This window comes from Lycorma delicatula, chromosome 7 (assembly GCF_047948215.1).
Source record: "Lycorma delicatula isolate Av1 chromosome 7, ASM4794821v1, whole genome shotgun sequence".
In the NCBI taxonomy this organism is placed as follows: Eukaryota; Metazoa; Arthropoda; class Insecta; order Hemiptera; family Fulgoridae; genus Lycorma; species Lycorma delicatula.
This window is the reverse complement of record NC_134461.1, coordinates 60,506,976-60,528,860: the sequence shown is the minus strand read 5'-3', so window position 1 is coordinate 60,528,860 and position 21,885 is coordinate 60,506,976. Positions and strand designations below refer to the sequence as shown.

At 27.9% G+C, this 21,885-nt stretch overlaps 1 protein-coding gene and 1 long non-coding RNA gene across 4 annotated transcripts in view; one reads left to right on the top strand and one right to left on the bottom strand.

The window, feature by feature from the left end:
- Positions 1-15,329, top strand: part of LOC142327336 (N-glycosylase/DNA lyase-like) — a 21,632-nt gene extending 6,303 nt beyond the window's left edge. For 2 of the 3 annotated variants that reach the window (XM_075370284.1, XM_075370283.1), the window contains exons 4-6: positions 5,992-6,274; positions 7,470-7,664; positions 9,036-15,329. In XM_075370284.1, coding sequence (XP_075226399.1) covers positions 5,992-6,274; positions 7,470-7,664; positions 9,036-9,131 — 574 coding nt within the window. In that variant the 3' untranslated portion in view covers positions 9,132-15,329. The remainder of the gene's footprint in view (positions 1-5,991; positions 6,275-7,469; positions 7,665-9,035) is intronic. The other variant, XM_075370285.1, reaches the window with a different exon arrangement.
- On the bottom strand, positions 15,306-21,885 carry LOC142327337 (uncharacterized). Its single transcript, XR_012756960.1, has 2 exons — positions 21,764-21,885; positions 15,306-16,739 (listed from the first exon to the last, which is right to left on the bottom strand). It is a non-coding gene; the product is annotated as an uncharacterized LOC142327337 (long non-coding RNA).

The window sequence follows — 21,885 nt, the reverse complement described above, 5'->3', positions numbered from 1 at the left end:
AATTCATAAAATCTTTTTTGCTAACTATCAAGATTTTTTGTACTGGACAAATAATTTAGTCATTCTATACTCTCATTCCAAAGAATATTCAATAACTAAACAGAAAAGAAAAAAGATATTTCAAACATACATATAGTCAGATATTTTTAAATTATAAATAAAGAAAAAACATAGACTCAATTCATTGATCAATATGAAATATTCAGTTGTACAAAGAAATGTACATATTCATCACCTTTGGATTCTATGAATAAAGATGAACACAAAAAATGTGTTCAGCTTTTTATATAAAATGAAAGAAATGGTGATTTCCCATTGTTTTCTTTGTGTTGATCATTTTGTGTTTTTTAAAGTAAGATTTATATCTAAAGTTAAAGATCTGATTGAGGAATCATTATAATATTTGGGTATATCATTTCTTTACACCAGCCTTCTCTAATAGATTTAAGAAATTATTACATAAAACTTATAACAGTTTTACAATTGTTTTAATGGTGATTGATGGTTTAATTACTTCTTCTATTAAATATAAAATTTTAATTGATGGGATAGCGATGAAAATTAAAATAATTGCTGGCATTGTTGTTCAGATTATATTGTTGTTTCTATTATTTGATTTTCTGTTAGCAGGCTATTTGATAATTTATCTTTTGTTATTGTTATTATTATAATTGTTACTGTTATAAATAAAATCATTTATTAAATGAATAAAAACATAAAAATAAATAAACATTAAGTGACTGAAAGAAAGTAATGGTCTCTTAAACCAAAATATAGTAAACATCGAATACTCTTAATGAAATACGCTAGTTTAAAAAAGAACATTTAACTGTCAAATAAAAAATACATATAATGTGCATCTTGATTCCACAAATGTCCCCTATAATATGAAACATTATAATAATGACAACAGCTACAATTATAATGAACATAACAAAGTTATTCTTCATAACAGATATAAACAAATTTAAAAGTTAACAAATTTCAAAATGGCCTTCACAGTTATTTAATTTTTTATATCTCAGTAATCAACATTTGTATAAAAGTATGTTTTGCTAACTAAGCCTTTCATTGATAATGCAACTGAAACAGCTGGATTTTTTTTGAAAACTTGTCAACAAACAATGCAGAAAATTGTTTGAAAATAATTTCTACCATTTTACACTATCTGTTCTTAACAATGAGTGAGTGAAAATTACCATTAGAGTAAAACAACAGCTTGATAAATTTTTACCATCACAAATAAAGAGCAGTTTTATTTATATTTGAAAATTATTAAACATAAACTTTAAACTGATATAAATAATTGCATAATTGTTTGATTTTCTATTTCGCTTTGATTTCTGCACTTCATTAATTAATTTATTAAAGTAACATTAAAATGTAAAAATTAACGATTTTTTTACAGTTAATGTTTCTTTAAAATTTTTATATAATTCTGATGTCATAACCATTAATCGAGTCGTTGGGAGACTTAAACGTACTTAGAGTGAGTGTGTTGTGTGGGATGAAGGGTGCTTAATTAAATTCCTGAGTGTGGATTTGTAAATGGTGATGACCACTTTAATAAACCTGAGGAACATTGACTAGACATTTTTCATGTAAAAAAAAAATGGTAAATATTTTTTTTTTTAACTGCTTATCTTTTAACCTTTTTCTCATGAAATATAAAACAAAATTATGACCCAATGCCATTTAGCTGGTTGCTTTAAAAAAAAAAAATATATATATATATATATATATGTGTGTTTATATTTCTAGCATTCATAATTTTTTATGTAACTTATTATAAAGCTTCAAATGAATGCTAAATTTCTGTGTGGGTTTATATCATTTGTTTAAATTTCAATAACTCAACAACAAAACAAATGACAAATTTCATTACAGCTTTCTTTCAAAAAATAAAAATCTTTTTTATAAATGGTTCTAACTTATAATGCTAAAATTACAAGGGCTCTAAAGTAATAATTATATTTTTATATATATTATATAGATATTTATTTATTTTATTAGATCAACCAAAGTACAGAATAAATAAAATTGGATGACTTATCTTATTACACTACGAGTATATATGCAGGAGCGCTTTCACAATTTACTCGCATCATCAGCTGTATTATATATTTATCTCAAATTGCATTACAGACTTAGTAAAATATAGTAACATATCATGCATTTATTTATTTTATTTGAAATTTAAACCTTTATTTTTTTTAGTTACTTTACTTTAAACTTTTATTCAGTTAAATTAAGAATTAATATAAAATTTAAAAATGTGACGTCAAGGCATAAAATCAAATTAAATTAAACATTAAATCAAATAAAAATAAGTTTTAAGTAAAGTAATTATGCATGTCGCCCATTTAACTGAACTTACGTTACGATACTGACTGAAACAATTTATACATCACTATCAAAATAGATGGTGGTGCCATCTACTGTAGCTTTTAAAATACTGTTCCTTTTATTGTGCCTGAAGGTTGAGCATATTAAATTTAATTTTACATATATATACATATATATATATATATCTTTCTAAAAGGTCTCATGTCTAAAATGTAATCACAGAATAGTAGGGGTTAGACATTTTAGAGAAATAATACATTATATATATATATATAAAACATAAAACTAAATTTAATATGATCAACCTTAAGACAGAATATAGGATGACAGTATTTTGAAAGCTGCAGTAGATGGCACCACCATCTATTTTGATAGTGATGTATAATTTATTTCAGTCATTATAGTAAAGTAAGTTCATAAATTAACAATTAATATAATCCACCTTACCAGCACATTGATGTGTTTTCTAGATCTTTTGGCTTACTTTGGAGTATGCTAGTAGGACCGGACAGTCATGATTGTTTTTAAATTTTAACTATGATTTTTTAAACGTTTGACTTTAAATGCCTTAATTTTCACTCCTGATGATGGCTTCCAAGTAAGCCAAAAGATCTAGATAACACATCAAAATGCTGGTAAGGTGGATTATATTAATTGTTAATTTATTTATTTAACATATTGGTAATACCATGTTAAAAAAATTGATATTGTAAATAAAATTAAAGTAAGTTCAGTTAAATGGACAACATGCATAATTACTTTACTTAAAAATTACTTTTATTTGTTTTTAATTTTAATTTGATTTTATATGTCTTAACGTCATATATTTTTACATATGCAAAAATGTGTACAATTTAATTTTAATTTAATTTTTAATGTTAATTTTAATTAATTATTCATATTTTTAAATTTTATTTTAATTTTTAATTTAACTAAATAAAAATCTATATAAATAACAATGTAAATGTTAGTTTGTTCAAAATCTTAAATCTCAAAAGTTTTTCACAGATTGCTTTGAAACAAGCTTTTTTTAAAAACAGCGCTCTTTGTTGGATGTAAAAGCAACACACGCTATACTAAATATTTTACGATTCCGTTTCTGATATGTGTGTCCGTTATGGACTAAAAAACTACTAGACTCATTTACACGTAGGGTAAAAGGGAGAAAGGGAAAATTCAAAAAAGGTAGAAGGGAAGAAGATAAAAAAGGGGAAAAGAAATGGGGAAATGGAGAAAAAGGAAACGATGGGAAAGGGAATATGGTAAAATGAAAAGGGGAAAGGTTAAATTTTGTGAAGTTCCGTAAATTTCATTTTGTTAATGTTTTATCAAACTTTCAATTGTGTTCATTTAATCTATATATATACTCAAATCTAGCAATAGCGAAGCACTGCCGGGTCTGCTAGTTTAAAATAAAAAATAAAAAGTTGAAATTTTAAATAAAATAAATAAATGCATGATATGTTATATTTTACGAAGTTTGTAATGTAATTTGAGATGAGTATGTAATATATAATGCATATATAATATATATGAGTATGATGTGAGTAAATCGCAAAAGCATTCCTGCATATATAGTGGAGTAAGGTAAGTCATCCTACTTTATTTAGTCTGTACTTTGGTTGACCTAATAAAATAAATTTATTTGTATATAGTAGAAGAGTATGATTACACCCTTGTCGTGTTCTTGAACTGAAAGGGATATATTATTGTCTTGCAGTGGCAGCACTGGTTGTGTTGTCTTCATGCTCCACCAGCAGAAATTCTGTACAACATTCAGTGTGTGTGTAGTGTTATTGTCAATATGGTGTGTTCTCTAGAGGTTTCATCCAGCATAGAAGTGCATTCAGTAGCCCGATTTTTGTGGGCAAAAAGTTACAATGTTGTGAAATTCATCCCCAAATTGTTGAAATATATGGTTAGAATGCAATGTCATGCCGCATGATCACAAAATGGTGCCAAATGTTCAGAAACGGAAGAACAAATGTGAGTGATGAACAGCATGCTGGATGTCCAATTGCAAACACGACGGATAACACAGAATGCGTAAATGAAATGATCTTGAGTAACTAGCGCATTAAAATTAGTGAGATTGCAACTGAACTTAAGATCAGTAATGGTAGTGTGTTTGTGATTATTCATGATCAGCTTGGTTACCATAAGACGTGTGCACCATGGGTGCCACATCTGTTGACCGACAACCACAAACATCAACATTTTGCATCTGCTCTTTCTTTTCTTCAACATTATTCTGGAACTGATCCACAGTTTTTGAAATAAATCATTACAGAGGATAAGAGCTGGGTGCTTCATTACACTCTTGAGACTAATTGAGCATCACGTGAATGGAGACACAAAAATTTGCTGCAGCCAAAAAGTGAAAACATCCCCACATCTTCGAAAGGTTATGCGGACAGTATTTTTAGATTCTGAAGGAGTTTTTTACAGTGAATTTATGTGCCGAGGAATAACAATCAATGCTGAATCATACTGTGCGTGTTTAAAAAAATTGCGTAAAGCCATTAAAGATCGAGTTACTGCAAAAATTCAAGTGGGAAGTGTGGTCTCATCTGCCTTAAAGGCCTGACCTGCAACTTCCACTTGTTTGGTCCTCTCAAGTGAGACCTGGAAGAGGAGCGCTAATGATGATGAACTGAAGGAAGTGGTCTTTAAATGGTTGAAGGAAATTGTTGGATGAAATTTTTGTGAGAGAGAAATTGAAAAACTTGTCACAAGGTATGAAAAGTGTTTATGTGTTATGTTGAAAAATAGATAAAAATATGTTGTTTTTTATTCAATAAAAAAAAATTGTCTTATACAGTAAATATGTGTTTGTTTCATAGAAGGGATTTAATTTACTTTCCGATTGTCCCTCATATTTCAGTCAGGATTACTTTCTTTATTTTTAATTAAAAATAATTTTTATTTGATTTTCTTAAGAAACTTTATACTGTAATTAAATATAATCATTAAAAATGGGATCAGTATGTTCCAACACCTATTTTTCCAACAATTCTTGTGCTTTGGAATTTTACTTGATCATGAGCTCCTAGAGATAAAGTTTCTCTTAATCTTTCTTGCAGAATTTCAAAAAAAACTTTTCACTTATTCTAAACGATGATTAGTAAAATGTTCTATATGCAGATGACGCACTTCAGATCTAACATTATGGTTTTCTGTCTCTATCTGGTTATGCCACTATTTTCTTTGTTTACTGTCATTTTCTTGTAGTGATCCGATTCTTACTAGAGACTAAGTTTTGGAAATATTACAAAAATATTCAATATTAATTATTTAATGAAAAATATATATTATATTTTTAAATTATTTATTACTTATTATGTTAAAGCTGTTCAATGAAATCTACTAATTAACTTTTTATTTGTTTTATTTCAAACTTTCAGGCAATTCTGTTTTCAAAAAGTGGATCTAAATAATTGTATGAAATGTTTGGTAACTAGTGGAAATCAAATTTTCTTTGTATATACAAAAATATTAATAATACTGATTGATGATAACAGGAATAAAATTTAATTATACTTCACTAAAATTTTAATTGAACTGTACATTGAAATTTAATTAAAATTTTAAATAAATTATTTTAAGGTAGTTGCAATACAATATTGTTTGTGTTTATTATTTCAGAATATCAGCTATGGTCGAAAAAATTTGTACATTTTACGGTGAAAAAATTTGTATAATTGATGGAAATGTGTATTATGATTTTCCAAAAATAGAAAAGTTAGCTCGGTCTGGCGTGAGTGAAAAATTGCGTGAAGCAGGTTTTGGGTTTCGTGCGAAATATATTCAACAGGCTGCTGAAAAAATAATTACTTTTGGTGGTAATGACTGGTTAAATAAATTAAAATTATTAGACTATAAAGATTCTAAAGCAGAACTTATGAAGTTACCCGGAATTGGTGCAAAAGTGTGTAGTTTTTAAATTTTTATACAAACTTATGTCAAGAATTTTTATGTGTGTGATATGTGTGTGTGTGTGTGTGTGTGTGTGTGTGTGTGTGTGTACACTAAAATTATTTTTACATTACTAGAATGTATGATATAATAAAAGTTTACTATATTTTATTGTGTGGCCATTGTTATAAGAGAATTCATTAGAGTGAATTCCTGAATGATTATATATATTTTAATACATAAATTAAAATTTGGAAATTACTTCTTGATGATCTGTTTATCTATATTTAACAACATTAGATTTTATTATGCAGTGAATTATTTTACATTACAATACTTAGGCAAACCCTTAAAAGTTACTCAATGATTGATAGTAGTATTTAAAAATGTTTTTAATAATTACAAATTATATACAATGACGACTCATATATATTATTCACATTTACAGTATGTATAATGTGTAAATAGAAAGGTATGCATTTGGGATAGTATAACTCATTACTGTATAAACCAGCCAATTTTATAATCAGTGTTAGCAGTAAAGTTAAGACAATTTTAGCGCAGTAAACATTAATTCTTATATATGTAGAGTTGTCAAGCCTTATCAATAAAAAATTTTTGATAGAATACAGAAACATTTAGAAAATGTACTTTTTATTTAAAAGTGGTACTCTAGATGTTGCGCTACAAGATTGTATCTGTTTAGTCTGTGTAGTAGGTTAGTGTCCTACATTCAATAACTGAAATGTAGTTGTTAACACTTCTTTAAAAATAATAATTAAACCAGTTAATTTGTTTTAAAAGAATATTAATTTAAAGAATTTAAACTAGATTAAATTCTTATTTTTACGAAGATTAAATTTTACTGAATTTGTTTACTTAATCTTTTAACTAATACTATCTTCATGCAAATTTGAGAAAGATATTTAAAATATTTATTTTTTTTTGTATTTCTGAAGCCTGTAGTTTCAGGCTTACAGAACCCAACCATCAGAGATGAATAGTTTCATTTTTCTCTACTTTCATAATAGATACGTTATTTAACACACACTTGACACAATTTAACAAAGATCTGGAATTTATAGTTTTTCCATTGTTGGGATGTTTGGTAATTTTAAAAACATTGAAGAGAATATTTTTCTATGTCACTTTTTTTTGTTACTGTTATAAAGAGCAAAATTTTTTTGGTAATGTGGCTTTTTCCGTAGGTTGCTGATTGTATTTGTCTCCTGTCCTTGGGCCATTTACAGGCAGTTCCAGTTGATACGCATATATTTCAAATTGCATCTCAGTATTATCTGCCTCATTTGAAAAGTGTGAAATCTTTGAGTAAAAAGGTTTATAATGAAATCGGTGAACATTTTCGTTCTCTTTATGGTCCTTTTGCTGGATGGGCCATTGTTGTGAGTATCTTGGTTATTTTAGTTTATAAAAATTATACTAAAGTTTCACAACTTAACATACATATAAACCTTTCCTACAGTGAGATAATATTTTTGTTGCAATATTTAATTTACTTAACTCAGACCTCATTTACTATTAGTAGTAGAGAAAATAAATGATTGTCACTTTTGCCATCTTTTACTAAATCATCGACCACTATAGACAGCTGTCTCTCTCTTGCTGAATACCATCACTCTACTCTCATAATCATCTGCAGCAGTTTCCTTTTATTTTAGTATTATAAACCTTCAACCCAATCTGATGAATCTTTTTCTTCAATTCTCTCTGGGAACTAATTCTCTTTATTTCTTACAAAGCAACTAGATGATTTGTAATTTGAGTGTGTAACTAATCAATTTGGAAACAAGTTTGATGGAGATCTCTTAAACATGTATCTCCTTTTATATTATGTAGGTTATTAAATTATTATTTTTGCCTCTTGTAGATAAAATACTAAAAATGGTTTTTTCAAGCTTGAAAAATATAATTTATGCTCTTCAACTCTTGGATTATTTTTCTAGTCATCATTTTTCTAGTAGTGTTACAAAAGAGTTTGGTATTGTCTTTGTAAGTATTAAATACCTCTAAAACCACTGACTTTCATAGTAAATCTGACAAACAATGGAAACTATGCAGTGCAAGGTATGGAATTGGTGGGTTCAAAAAAGTCTGGAACTTTAACACAAGTCAGGAAAACCATTTTTGTACAATAGGAACATTTTGCTAGATTATAGACGTGTATCTTTTCTTTTAAACACAGCTACAAATTCACTATAGAACTGCCAGTATCCTTGGCATTAATTGCAGTTTCTTAGGATAGATAATCATAGACTATGTATTCTAATATGAAATTTTACTGATAAGTAAAACTTTTTAGGAAAAGTTTTGTAAGATGTCTTCAAAAACTTGTTTTTAGAAGTGAAATAATACATCCAGGTACATCACAATTGAAAATATGTCAGAAAGTAGATCTCCATCTTTTTGATGCATTTCCAGAAACATTCACACCAAATTCATCATTATTGCTTATAGCATCACTCAGTATATATGTCATCACACACGTGCCCATGCACACACATTACAGTACAAATTTTGAAGACAACTTATGAAGCTGTTCCCAAAAAGTTTTACTTACCTGTAAAATTTCATATTAGAGTACATAGTCTACCGATTATCTATCCTAAGAAACTGCAATTAATGTACAGCACATCAATCATGCGTTAATATATTTCTAACCAAATAGGGTTTGCAGAATTCTAATTACTATTAAGTACAAATATAGTTGTTTTTCATATTGAGGAGATTTTATTAACAATATTTTTTTTTTACAGATTCTTTTCTGTGCTGATCTGCGGCAGTATCAAACGTCCTTATCACCATTTAAAAGAAAGAAAAAGCGTATTGATGAAAAGCCAAAGAGGAACTAATTCTTTGAAATAAGTTTGTAAACTGTAATACAAATATGGAAAGTATTTCCTAAATCATGTATTGCTCACTGGATATTTATAAATTCGCAGTAATTATTCTGTAATTAAATTATGACATAATATTTTACTGGGGCCTTCGTGCCCCAAAATGAGAAATGAAAATGTTGTATTTATTAATTGGTAAACTTTATTATTTATTCTTTGAATACAATTGATTAAGTTTTACATACAAAGTATTACACTGCCATTTGGATTGAAATAAAAAATCTTCATAATATTTGAAACAGTTAATTCATAATCATTTATATATGAATGATACCAACCTAATGTGATCTGCAACAACAAAATGATATAGATACAAGAAAGATGTACTGTGTCACATGAGTGAAGTAATTAATATATTGCCAACATTGTAGATTTGTTCTGTACTCATCTAATAATTGTGTTTTCATAATCTGAACAATAAGTATTTGTAGTACTGAATTCATCTAAAAATGGTTCACTATTATAAATTCAGAACTGCCTCTAAACATAAAGCTAATCAGACATCCTCCTAACTACTTCAACAGGTCATTGAGAGAAGTTTTATTCACATCTTAAGTGTATTTATTTAATAGAACAATAAAAATTTATTTTAGATATTAATCTATAACCAAAATTCTTCTTACCTTTAATTAAAACTTTTTTCAAATAATTTAATATTCCATTAACTTATTTATAATGAAATCATAAAATCAGATTAATATACCTGAGAAATCCCGTTTCTTATTTATATTGTTATTAAAAAAAACATCAGCTGTCAAATATTAACTATGATAACTATAAAAAATTAAAAATATCCAATACCCAGTTTCACTGAAAATAATGAAGTCCAGTTTATTCAGAACATCACTTTAAATATACAGTGTTAAATATGTAACTTCTGGATTATAAAATCCATCAATGATATACCACAAATATTGCTAAAAGAAACAATGACCTACATCATCATCAAAATCATTATCATCATCATAAATTTAAAACTAACCATGTTGTTTGCAGTTAAAACATATGCTTTACTATAAATTTTTCAGTAAGCAAATTGTTTCAATATGCAAATTTAATGTAAACACACATTCGTCATTAAATGTAGCCCTGCTTTAATGTAATTGAATAAATCCTTAAAATGAGATGTCCAGGTTCAACCATCAATTTATTGCTGGTTTTTTGTTATAGTTTTATAGATAATAAACCCCGTATTTTACTTCAATAAATCCACACTTTCACAGTGTAAATTTAACTACAAACACACAACCATACTTGAAAACATGACCACACAATCAACCGCCAAATTAATTCACAGGGTAACCGTCCACATGGCGGTTGAACCTGAACACACTATACTTCATCCAACATTTATAGAATAGTCAACAAGGTCTTGTAATCCTTGTGGGTGGTTATTGAGTAGTCTAATATGCGATATTGGTGGCCGAATATGTGTTGTCATTCGTTAAATTTTTATCGGCATTCCTGGTCTGATTAGATAGTAAGCAAAGTAATCTGTGAGGGCAGTTAGCGATAAGCATAATCTGGGATATAGCAGGTAGAATATGTGTCGTCATTGGTTTAATTTTTATCGGCTTTCCTATTTTGATTGGATAGGTAGTAAAGGAATCAAGAGGGCGGATAATGATTAGTGTAATCTATGCTATTGGTGGTTGAATATGTGTTTGTCATTTCAAGCTGTTTGCAGTTAAAACATATGTTTTACTATGATTTTTTCTGAAATTCAACTATTTCAACATCTACTTTTAATGTGAACACACATTCATCATTTAAAGTAGCCGTTTTTAATGTATTCAAATAAAACCATAAAAAGAGATGTTCAGGTTCAACTGCCAATTTTATTGTTGCTTCTTTGTTGTAATTTTCAGGGGAATTCAAGCCCGTGTTTTACTATGTATTTTTCAATAAATCCACTCTTTCACAGTTTAAATTTATTTAGAAAAACCTATTCATCCTGGAAACATGATCACACACTCAACCGCCAAAAAGGTTCTAATGGTCAAAGGTCAACATGGCGGTTGATTGCAACGGTTTTTTTTTTTTTAGATAGTCAGCAGAGATAAAGTTAGTGATGTAATCTTTGTGGGCTGTTAATGATAAATGTAATATGCTTTATTGTTAGCAGAATATGTGTTCATTGATTTAATTTTTATCGGCTTTCATATTCTGATTATATAGTTAGTGAAGTAATGAAGAATCCCTTGATGTCATAGACAGTCTATATTATGTTTTAATAAAATAGATTTATAACAATCTTTGGATTGTGTTGCAGAAGCTGGTGGTGTGAACTTTTTCTTTTATATTTTATTCTTGAGAGTTTAAAATTATTTTATAAGAAAACGTATAGTATAGGATGAATGATACAATTGAAATTAAAGAATCCTTTCTCATCAGTATAATTTCAAGCGTTGATACATATTCTCATCAGGAAATGATGTCAAAAATTAACTTTTTATCTACCAAGGTTTTTTGTTATGGTTATTTGCAATGTGGCGGCAATATTAAAATAAGATTGCTGTTTAACCCATTTCTTCCCAAAAGAACAATTTACAAATTTTTCATAGTTTTTGTTTCATTTTATCTACATCTTTACTATATAGTTGAAAAAATAAGACATGAAAGAGAAACTCGTATGTGTAGTCTTTGAGTAATGTTTGTGTAATGTTGCATTAAGGCAATGTTGGGAAATGATGTAAAGAGTAAATAATATGACTGATAATTATGTAAACTAATTTTATTAGTAGTAATAATAATAAATTTTAATAATAATAATTTCAGTTCACACTGTTTTCTATATTTATAATTTTACTTTTCAGCTACCTTGTGAAAGTTTTTAAAGCAGTCCATATGTAAAAACACTTGGCATTTCTTACAAATATAAACAGTTTCATTAAGCACACTTTATAGCTTCGTCTTGCATTTAGTTTCATTTCTGTCTATAATGTAGTCAATTTTGTCTTTTCGTTCATTGTTTGGTAAATTTGTTTTACTTAATTTTTTGCTGAATGACGTCCAAAATAAGGAACCATTGGCTTGTCAGTTGAAATTTCATGAGAAAACACCCCAAATTTGCTGAATTTGACATTCGATTCATTATAATATGGGTGGAGTTTTGAAAATTTGTCCGATATTCTAGTTTTGTGTCTGATAAGTGGATGTACTTTTTTAATTTCATCAGATCTATTTTGTGACATTGTTTCTCATACAAGAGGTATACCTTTATCAGGATCTTTACTCCAGTACACTTTACATTGGAGTTGATAGCCCATCAGAATAAGAATTCAAAAAAAAACGTTTTTCAAGTCTGCAAGAGTTAAAGCTGTGGTTATTTTTTCCTTAGCATATGAGATAGAAAACTCAATAATTTTGTCCAGGAACACATCAAAAATTAAATTGAATGTTTGAAGAACTGTCAGACCACAAATTGTTTTTTTATTTTTTTCCACAAGTTCATTTATTTCATTATCATATGGAATTTTTTATGTATTTGGTGAAGAATTTCCCCAATTTGGACATGGTATAGGTTCCTTGACTTTTTGTTTTGCTATTTTATGTTTTGTTGGTTCAATACTACAGAACTATGGATTTCAGAAAAACCAGCAATTTCTGAAGAAATGAGATCACCCCAATCGTTGATAACAATTTGGTTACCAATGTTTTTTTCATCCATATTTTCATTGACATCAGGTGGTATTATAACTACTGAATCAATACTGCATGCTGCTTCTTCTTCCTCTATTTCATCAAATGCTACAAGCAACTCTTCTGCTGTTCTGTAATATTCTTGTTGAAAACTCATAGTAGAATATAGTCATGTAATTTGTCAATATTTGCATGCTTATAATTACGTCTCTTTGATAGTAACTCAAACTACACACTGGAAACTAATAACTAAATTTATATTATGAAATAAAGTTACCACGCATTAACAATTTAATCCTCTAAATAAAACTGAAAGATGTATGTAAAGTAGCTATGGTAATGATTTGATCAAGGCACTACACATGGCAGCTGTATCCCAACTAGCTGTAAATTCCCAACGTTGCGCTAATGCAACACTTGCACATTACATTGAATATCTAAGAAACCCAAAACTCAGTCATAACAGAAATGACTCGGCAAAACTAAACTTAATAAGAATAACTGAAAAAAAAAAAAAATTGGTTCTAAGAATGTACATACTTTTATTTCTTACGACAAAAAAGCAGATTCTGAATGCATTAGTTTTATCATTATTCAAGTTCACATAACAAAGGAAATATGTATAAAATTTTTTACTAAAACACATCAATAAAATCTCTATTTGTTTTAGAATTAATAACACAAATCAGAATAAAAGTTACACATCACAGAAAAAAAATATATATTTGTAATTTTGTACCGTTTCGTTTGCGCAACGTTGGGAAGAAGTGGGTTAAGCCCCCATTTATTGCATTAAACATTTTTTGTCCTAAAATATTAACAACAGTTGTTTACTATGTAGCAAAACAATTTCAGTTAACAACAGATTAGAAAGAAAGCTTTTTCATTAAAACTGATGAGAATATGATTTTCTATTAAAGAAAAAGATAGTCACTATAAGGCAAAACAGCTGTACAAACTACAGTCTGGCAAATGAAAGAGTGCACCTTAACTCATATTTTTATAATTTCATCCATTATTTTATTAATGGTGGATTTTTTAAAAATTGCTATCTCTATATAAATGTTGCATTTATTGTTGTTTAAATAAGTATTATATAAACTAATGTAGAAAGGCACAAACACAAGTTTTGGTATGGTATATATCTTTTTAGGATGGTTTGTTTAGAAATCATTACAGTCTAAGTTTAGATGCATTCTTTCATTTGCTTAACTGAAATAGAAAATCTGCATTATATTGTATGAATAATACTGAAATTTAATTATAAAAAATAAATGTTATATGAAAATGATTCTTTAAGAAAGTTGTTTATAATTTGGTACTACTGAACAACTACTTCCATTTAAAAACTGTGAGAAGTACTTCTCAACCAAGAATTACCAAATCATATTTCAGGTAGGGTAGGAAAAAAATTCTTAAAGTTTGGAGCATTTGATGTTTTTAAGGAACATTATCAGGATTATGAGAACTATCTAAATCTGTAGTAGACTTTCAATTAACAATTGTATAAAGTGAAGGTTTGTGAGTATTTACCAGACTTATCTATTCAGATGTGATTAAAGTTACTTGTGGTAAGGAAGTGGTTATGACAAACAAACATTATTTTATTTCATATTAGAATAATATTCAATTTTTCAACCAGTAAACCTGTTAATAAAACATCAAAAGAATTGCTAGAATGGATTAGGAAATATTTAAGTATTCTAAACATCTTTATTCCTGATTTTCTTGTGTTTGATAGCTGAAAGAATATCTTGTGCAAAAATAATTTTCACTTTAAGAAAGAGTAAAATGTGATGTGATAAATTCGCAAAGATAAGTACAGAAAAATGTTTCTGCATAAGGGTATTTTATGTTGAATAAAATTTTGGATTTGATGAAAAGTAAATAATTCATTATTTTTAATAATTACTAGATGTATTATTCATACTGTTACCAACAAAATTACACTAACTTAAAACAAATATTTTTCGCTTACATTAGACTGTTAACTTTCCCGCTCTACCTGATGGGTACTCTCCCCTTCTTTTTTAACCTTGATTTCTTCATCTATGTTATCTAAGGGTGTCATCTTACCCTAATAGATTCTCCAACCTGATGATGTCAATGTTTCCTTGGTAACTAGTACGAAAAGGAGTGCTGCCTTCTGGATAAACTACCTAATTTCTTTCTTGTGGTGATTGCACAAGATAAGTCACAATGACTGAAGTACTTTTCATGTAATGTCATGCACCCTAATTCAGCCTTTCAATAAGCCAATACATAAATGCTTTCAATCATTCTCATGGACTTCCTCAGTGACATAGTACATTTCACTAGAGATGCAGCTGAAATTATGCTAAAGAAGAAAAGAACTAAGAATTAAATTGTGACTAAGTATGAATTTTCTCAATTCTATTATTATTATTTTAGTGGTATTCTTATTAAGTATTTTCTGAAGTTACTGTTTGTGTAAAATATATCAATAAAAATGAAACAACAAATTGATAAATGCTCAGAAATATGATTTATTACGCACTAAAAATATATTTGATAACATTTATAAAAAAGTCATATGTTGTTATTTAATTTATAAGCCAAATAAGAAGCATTTTGCCTTTTAAAACTAGTACCTTCAGTAATTAACAATTCATTAAAAATAAATACTTAAAAAGTTTATATTATAGTATCTTTATAAATACAAAGAAGTTTATGAACTTTTACTTTATTTTATATTATAGTTTTTATTTGTTATCTATTATAATAAATACTGGATGTTTTTATTTTTACTTCATTAGTATCTGGTGTCATTCTAAATTGTAGCAAAATTAATCTAAAGCAGAATAAAAAATATCTGAAAAAAGTGCATGCATTATGAATGTTTTCATCTCATTTGTTAGTATTTGGGATTACAAAAGAATAAACAGCATTTTATAGAGTAATAATTTTTTTTTGTCCTGTACAAAATGTAAGTGATGTCACATCTAGAGATGCATCTTTTTATGCATAAAGGACTTATTATAAATGTTAAATAGAAGTTTGAAATATTTTTAAAGTCAAATAAATGATCATTATCGAAACTACGACAATTTCAAACATATATTTTGTTTTTCTCTTAATTTTTTTAGAAACTTTTTTTGATCTTATTTATTTTAAAACCCTTATTTGAACACATTTTAATTTTTTTACAAACATTGGGATTAATATCATGGTTGTGATTATAATTTAATATATGTTTAAGTATATTATGTTTGCTTTACTTTTTTTTTATTTTATAATAAAAGTATAAAGACACAGTCTTAATTTATGTTAGTGTTTTAGTGATTTTTTTTTAATATGGTAGTCTACAGATCTTTTATTGTGTGTGTGTGTTCCTTTCAAAAACATGTGAAGAAATGTCCTGTAGTAAGAAAAGAATAAAGTTTTTTTATTGATAAATGTAATTCTCATTTCATCTCCTTAATACAAATAAAAATTAATAAACCATTTTTAACATATAATTAAAGATTAATCATACTGAAAATATTTAATTTTACATGAATTTTTTAAGTGGCTGTTGTTTGGCTGTTGTCTTTATTTTAGGTATTATTGCAATAGAAATATATCCTCCCTTAACTACATTTTGCTTGTTGGTTTGAGTGTTAATAAAAACAAATATTCATGCTTAAAAAAGGTTTACAATTTAAATAGATTAATAACCATTATATCCATTAAAGAGTATTAATTTGTAATTTGGTTGTGTCTGAACCTGACGCTGAGGTCGTGGTCGTGGTCGAGGCTGTGGCTTTGGCCGAGATGGTCTTCGTGGTACTGACATTTCCGTGCATGATGAGGATAAAACCTGAACAGGTGATGATACACAATTTAGATAATTGTCTCCCGATCCAATATGGAATATATTCATGAAAATAAAAATGAATAATATTGCAATCTTCATGTCACCTGAAATATAAGAATATTTTAGATAATTCATTATAATTGCATTTAGATACAGGTTAGATCTTACATCAGAATATTTTCTGAACTAATTAATTGTCTGCTTCATTTATGAGTTATTAGTTATCAAATAACCTACATTATTATTTGATGTTGTGAATTTGTTCTGTGCTGTTTTTAGTTAAATTTAATGTTTTTTTGTAAATTTAAAAAGTAAATTTAGATATTGCTTTTTAAGAGGTGTTTAAAAATCTTGATCTCTGTAACAGAAAAATGTCATGCAACATGAAAATTTCACAAATAGCACATAACGACCAAGATCTCAAATATTTGATTGATATAAACTTTAAAATCTGATTAAATTTGACAAAAACAATATGTAAAATGAACATACACAATATAGATTAAACATATTACTCAGCCACATACTAATGGAATTTTTTAACTTCTTGAAGAGGTTGGCCATTAAAAACAGTGTATTAATTAATTCCACTGGTGAAGAATCCAAAATAATTAATCCAAAGAATCTGACAGAACAATTTTCACATAATTTCATATTAAGTTCTTATTTATGTTCTGTTAATATTATTATTAAAAAATTAAAAATATGTGCACCAATATATATATTATATGAAACAAACCATCAAAATACAGTAAGTTAAACTCACCATATTAATTCCAATAATCAATTTTTGCAGGATCCTGCATCTTCAGTTGGTATTGAATTCTATATTTACATTAAAACATACTGTTTTATAATTTGTGAATTTGTCAAAATTGTTACTGTTTAATAAATTTTGAAATTTCCATACATTAGAGGTAAGAGTACATAATATACCTCTAAGTGTTTGCTTTCACCTTCTGGTTAATAAACTGAAAACTCTCATAGGATATAATACGAGAGAATAACTTATTTTCCCTTATACCACCCCTGTCACCAACTATTTTTATCTCAAGCCTTCTCCGTTCACCCCTGGTAATTTCTAATTTTTACCTCTTCTATTAACTTCATCCTTTTCACACTTCCTTTTTCCTTCTACTGACCCTTCCTACACAATGTCTTTAACTTCTTTCATATAAATATATATATAAACTATATATGTATAAACTAAATATATAGATATTTAAAGTAAATAATGAAATAGTAAATAAAAAGTGATTATAATACTATGTAGATTGGAATATATAAAAATGCTGAATAAAGTAAATTTAAAAAACTACCATAAAAAGCAAAAAACATTAAAAGGTTATCATTTTCCAATTTTTCTTTTAATTCCAAATTAAACACAAGCAGTATTTTTTTTTAACATTTAGAGTACAATTTTTTACGGAGTTTGTTATTTAAGATTATTTTAGTTTCCATTTTTTTAAATAAAGATATGAATTGGTCTTTAAAAAAATGTTGTTTGTATGCAAGAAATATACAGAGGTGAGACATGAATTTTAGTAAACAAATGAATTCAGAGAATTGATATAGAGACAGGTACTGAACATGAGCTTTAAGTTTTCTAACTGATTTTCCTGAATTCTGACATGAAAGTATTATCAGAATGACAGGGTATATTTTATTATAGTATAAAAATCAAAAACAATAATCATTAAATCATTACAAAAGAAATGTAAAATGTCTTCAAATGATTTATACAATCATTTAAAATATTTTCTTTAAAATACTTTCATTCAGTTTATACAGGAAAAACTGAGAATCCTTGCTTACAAAAAAAAAATAAATAAAAACATTGATATTTGTCTATTTTGAAGAATAAGTATTGTGTGTCTGTGTATGTATAAAGGAGGAAATAAATTTTTGAACTGTATGCAAATATGCATATCTTCCTCCCTTTTTAATTATTTTTTTAAATCTTGAAATTTTAGAAAGTAGTAAACTAGTGTTTACCTGCTGTGTAAATGTTGGTGGTAGCTTTTGCAATTGTACTAGAATGTTTACATTATTCCTTTTTTTAATATCTAACTTATAATAAGAGCTCTATTAGGCAAAAAGATTGTTTCTTGCCACAAACCCTTTTTCAAAATACCCCTGTTTTCTGAATACAAATAGCTATATAAAAAATTTTATTACAACTGACAGGTAGGTTTCCTACCTGTACCGAAGATCCTTCTGGACAATGGATGTGGCCAGTAGTAATGATGTGTATAGGGTATCATGTGAGTAACCTGGTGGTACTCAGCAAGCGTGCCGTAAGGAGAATCTCACCAATATGAGTAGGCATATATGTGAGTGAAAGCTAATCTCTGTTTGTGGCCTCTGGTGTACATTGCTGCACCACATGGCATACTCCCTGTGGAACAATCGACGTAGCTTTCCAATCACAAATAGTTTGGGCAATAGGCGCAGCCAGTAGAGATGACATGAGGTGTAGGTATAACGTGGTCCCTTTCGGGGACAGAACACCCTCAGTGGTTACTCATCAAACGTTGCAAAGGGGACAAAGAAGCCCATAGGTGCGGCTAATTGGTGCCCCATTATGGCACCGATCTCTTAGTGGTAGTAGCACTACTACCGATCTCTTAGTGGTAGTAGCGCTACTCTACGGGACCATCACTGCTGAAACATTTGTACACGACCTGACAAGAGTTAAAATCACCCCAAAAAATGGCATAGCCATTTCCAAGAACAATAATAATATTCCATGTTGTACTATGGGTGTTGTACATCACTGTGATAAGACCACAAAAAAATGCAGATGATATTTAGCTTTGTATGTAACACTTTGACTCTTACCACATTTAGAGTAGGAGCATTAGATTCAAAACATGAATACAGGGGAAAAATTTTCTTGGATCAGACAGGTGAAAAGGTCCCTAAGCTTGCCTCAATTAAAATATTCTCTATTTTTCTGTTTATCCTCCAGAAACACTGTAAGGTATTAATTCAGAGGATGATATGTATGAATGTGAATGAAGTGTACTTTTGTTCAGTCTCTGGTCGACCGCTCCTGAGAAGTATGGTTAATTGAAACCAACCACCAAAGAATATCTGTATCCATGATCTAGTATAAAAGTTTACTAGGATTTGAACCTTAGAACTCTCGACTTCGAAATTAGCTGATTTGCGATGACAAGCGAGTACAATTTACATATTTTTTTTTCCTGTTTAGCCTCCGGTAACTACCGTTTAGATAATTCTTCAGAGGATGATATGTATGAGTGTAAATGAAGTGTAGTCTTGTACATTCTCAGTTCGACCATTCCTGAGATGTGTGGTTAATTGAAACCCAACCACCAAAGAACACCGGTATCCACGATCTAGTGTTCAAATCCATGTAAAAATATCTGGCTTTACTAGGACTTGAATGCTGGAACTCTCGACTTCCAAATCAGCTGATTTGGGAAGACGCATCAACCACTAGACCAACCCGATGGGTCTCAATTTACATACTAAAAGTCGAAAACCTCACCACCATTACGACATTTGCTTATAAACAAAATAAAATTTAAGAAAAATTTATTTTTTAACTGTTTTGGCAGTAGGTCGTTAAATATTGATTTTACAGAAAAAAAAAAAATTGTGTCAAAAATGCAGAGCGGAAAATTCTACACAAAGAAGTTTGACATATTCCGATCAGATCAAAAATACACGAGCTAGCGCAGTAAACAGTAGCGCTCCACATACTGCCTTTGCGAAGAAATGAGGTAGCCGGCGGTACCGTCTCAGTAAGCGCACGCGATAAACAAGTGCCTACAACTTTTGATCTATAGATAATGCAAAATGTCATCGATGAATAATTACTTTTAGTAAATTTAAAAGAATTTGCTACATTTAGGAATAACATAGTATAATGTCAAGTCGAAGTATTTTCAAATTTGTTTATCAATGGCTAACAAATCAAAAAACAACTATGCGAATATATTCTTAAAGTAATTATTTATGAATGCAGTAAGGTTTCATAGCAAAATATATTGACGTTTTTTAAATATCACTAATTTTATAATCATTATATTTAAAAAAACGTACTTTAGGACTTTCATTAAGTACAAAAACCAATCATAATTTTACGAAATTTTAAAAAATTTTACGAAATTAAATATTCAACAAAAGCAATAGTTAGGAAACAATATTTACTTTTAGGTAGTAATATCGGTTTTACGTAAATTTTAATTTTTGACTTAATTTTGTGAGCATAATATTTGTAAAATGCGTCAATGCGCACCAAACAGTGAAAAGAGCAGTAGAAATAAATGTTTTTAAAAGTTTAAAAAAAAAATAGATTTTTGTGTTAAAATTGGCAAAGTTATCCAGAAATATATACTTTATTGAATACTAACCTTCAATTTCATTAGTCTTATAAAAAATTTTCAAAAACTAATCATTCTCACGTTTATTTATTTGTCTTATGAAAATAGGTTTTTGTGTAAAATTTTCCGTTTTATAGCTTTTTTTTGAAACATATTTTAATAAATTCAGTATTTATTTAACAAGTTACAATCGAAAAACGGGACTACGACACGTTTCCATCGATATAGAGTAAGCTATTTTACTTGATCCACCCGGATATTTCAAAGTTTTTTTTTTTTGGTAACGCTCTCGACTTTTAGTATGTTAATTGAGACATTCTTAGGGGCCTTTTCCACCTGGTCTGATCGACAGGAAAAGTTTGCCCTTACATTTATGTTTTGAATCAAATGCTCCTCTAATTATATTAAACACAATTATTCTCAGAGTAAATAAGTCCTAAGAAAAATGCTTTCATATGTTACAGCTATAAAAAAGAATATAATACTTAGTGTAGAACAATATATAAATGGGATTCTGTAGAAACAATGCTGTATATTTACTGTTTCATCCCATGTATTTCATAATTTGTATTAGTGAATTTCATATCATAAAATATATGATGTCAGATAAAACATGCATTAATTATCCTATTAAATATATTAAATAATATTTAATCATTTTTTTTTTTAATTTTAATTATATTTAATAATAAATTATTATAAAATTCTGTGTATAATAATTTTTATTTGAATTTTTGTAAATCAAATTAAAAAAGAAACAAAATTATAAGTACCTGATAGTTCTAATTAAAAACCGACGATTATATTTACTGAGAAAATAGAAATAACTAACAAATTAAATGAGATTTATATTGTATAGCCAACTCTAACAGAAGCATGCGGTAGGAATACTTAG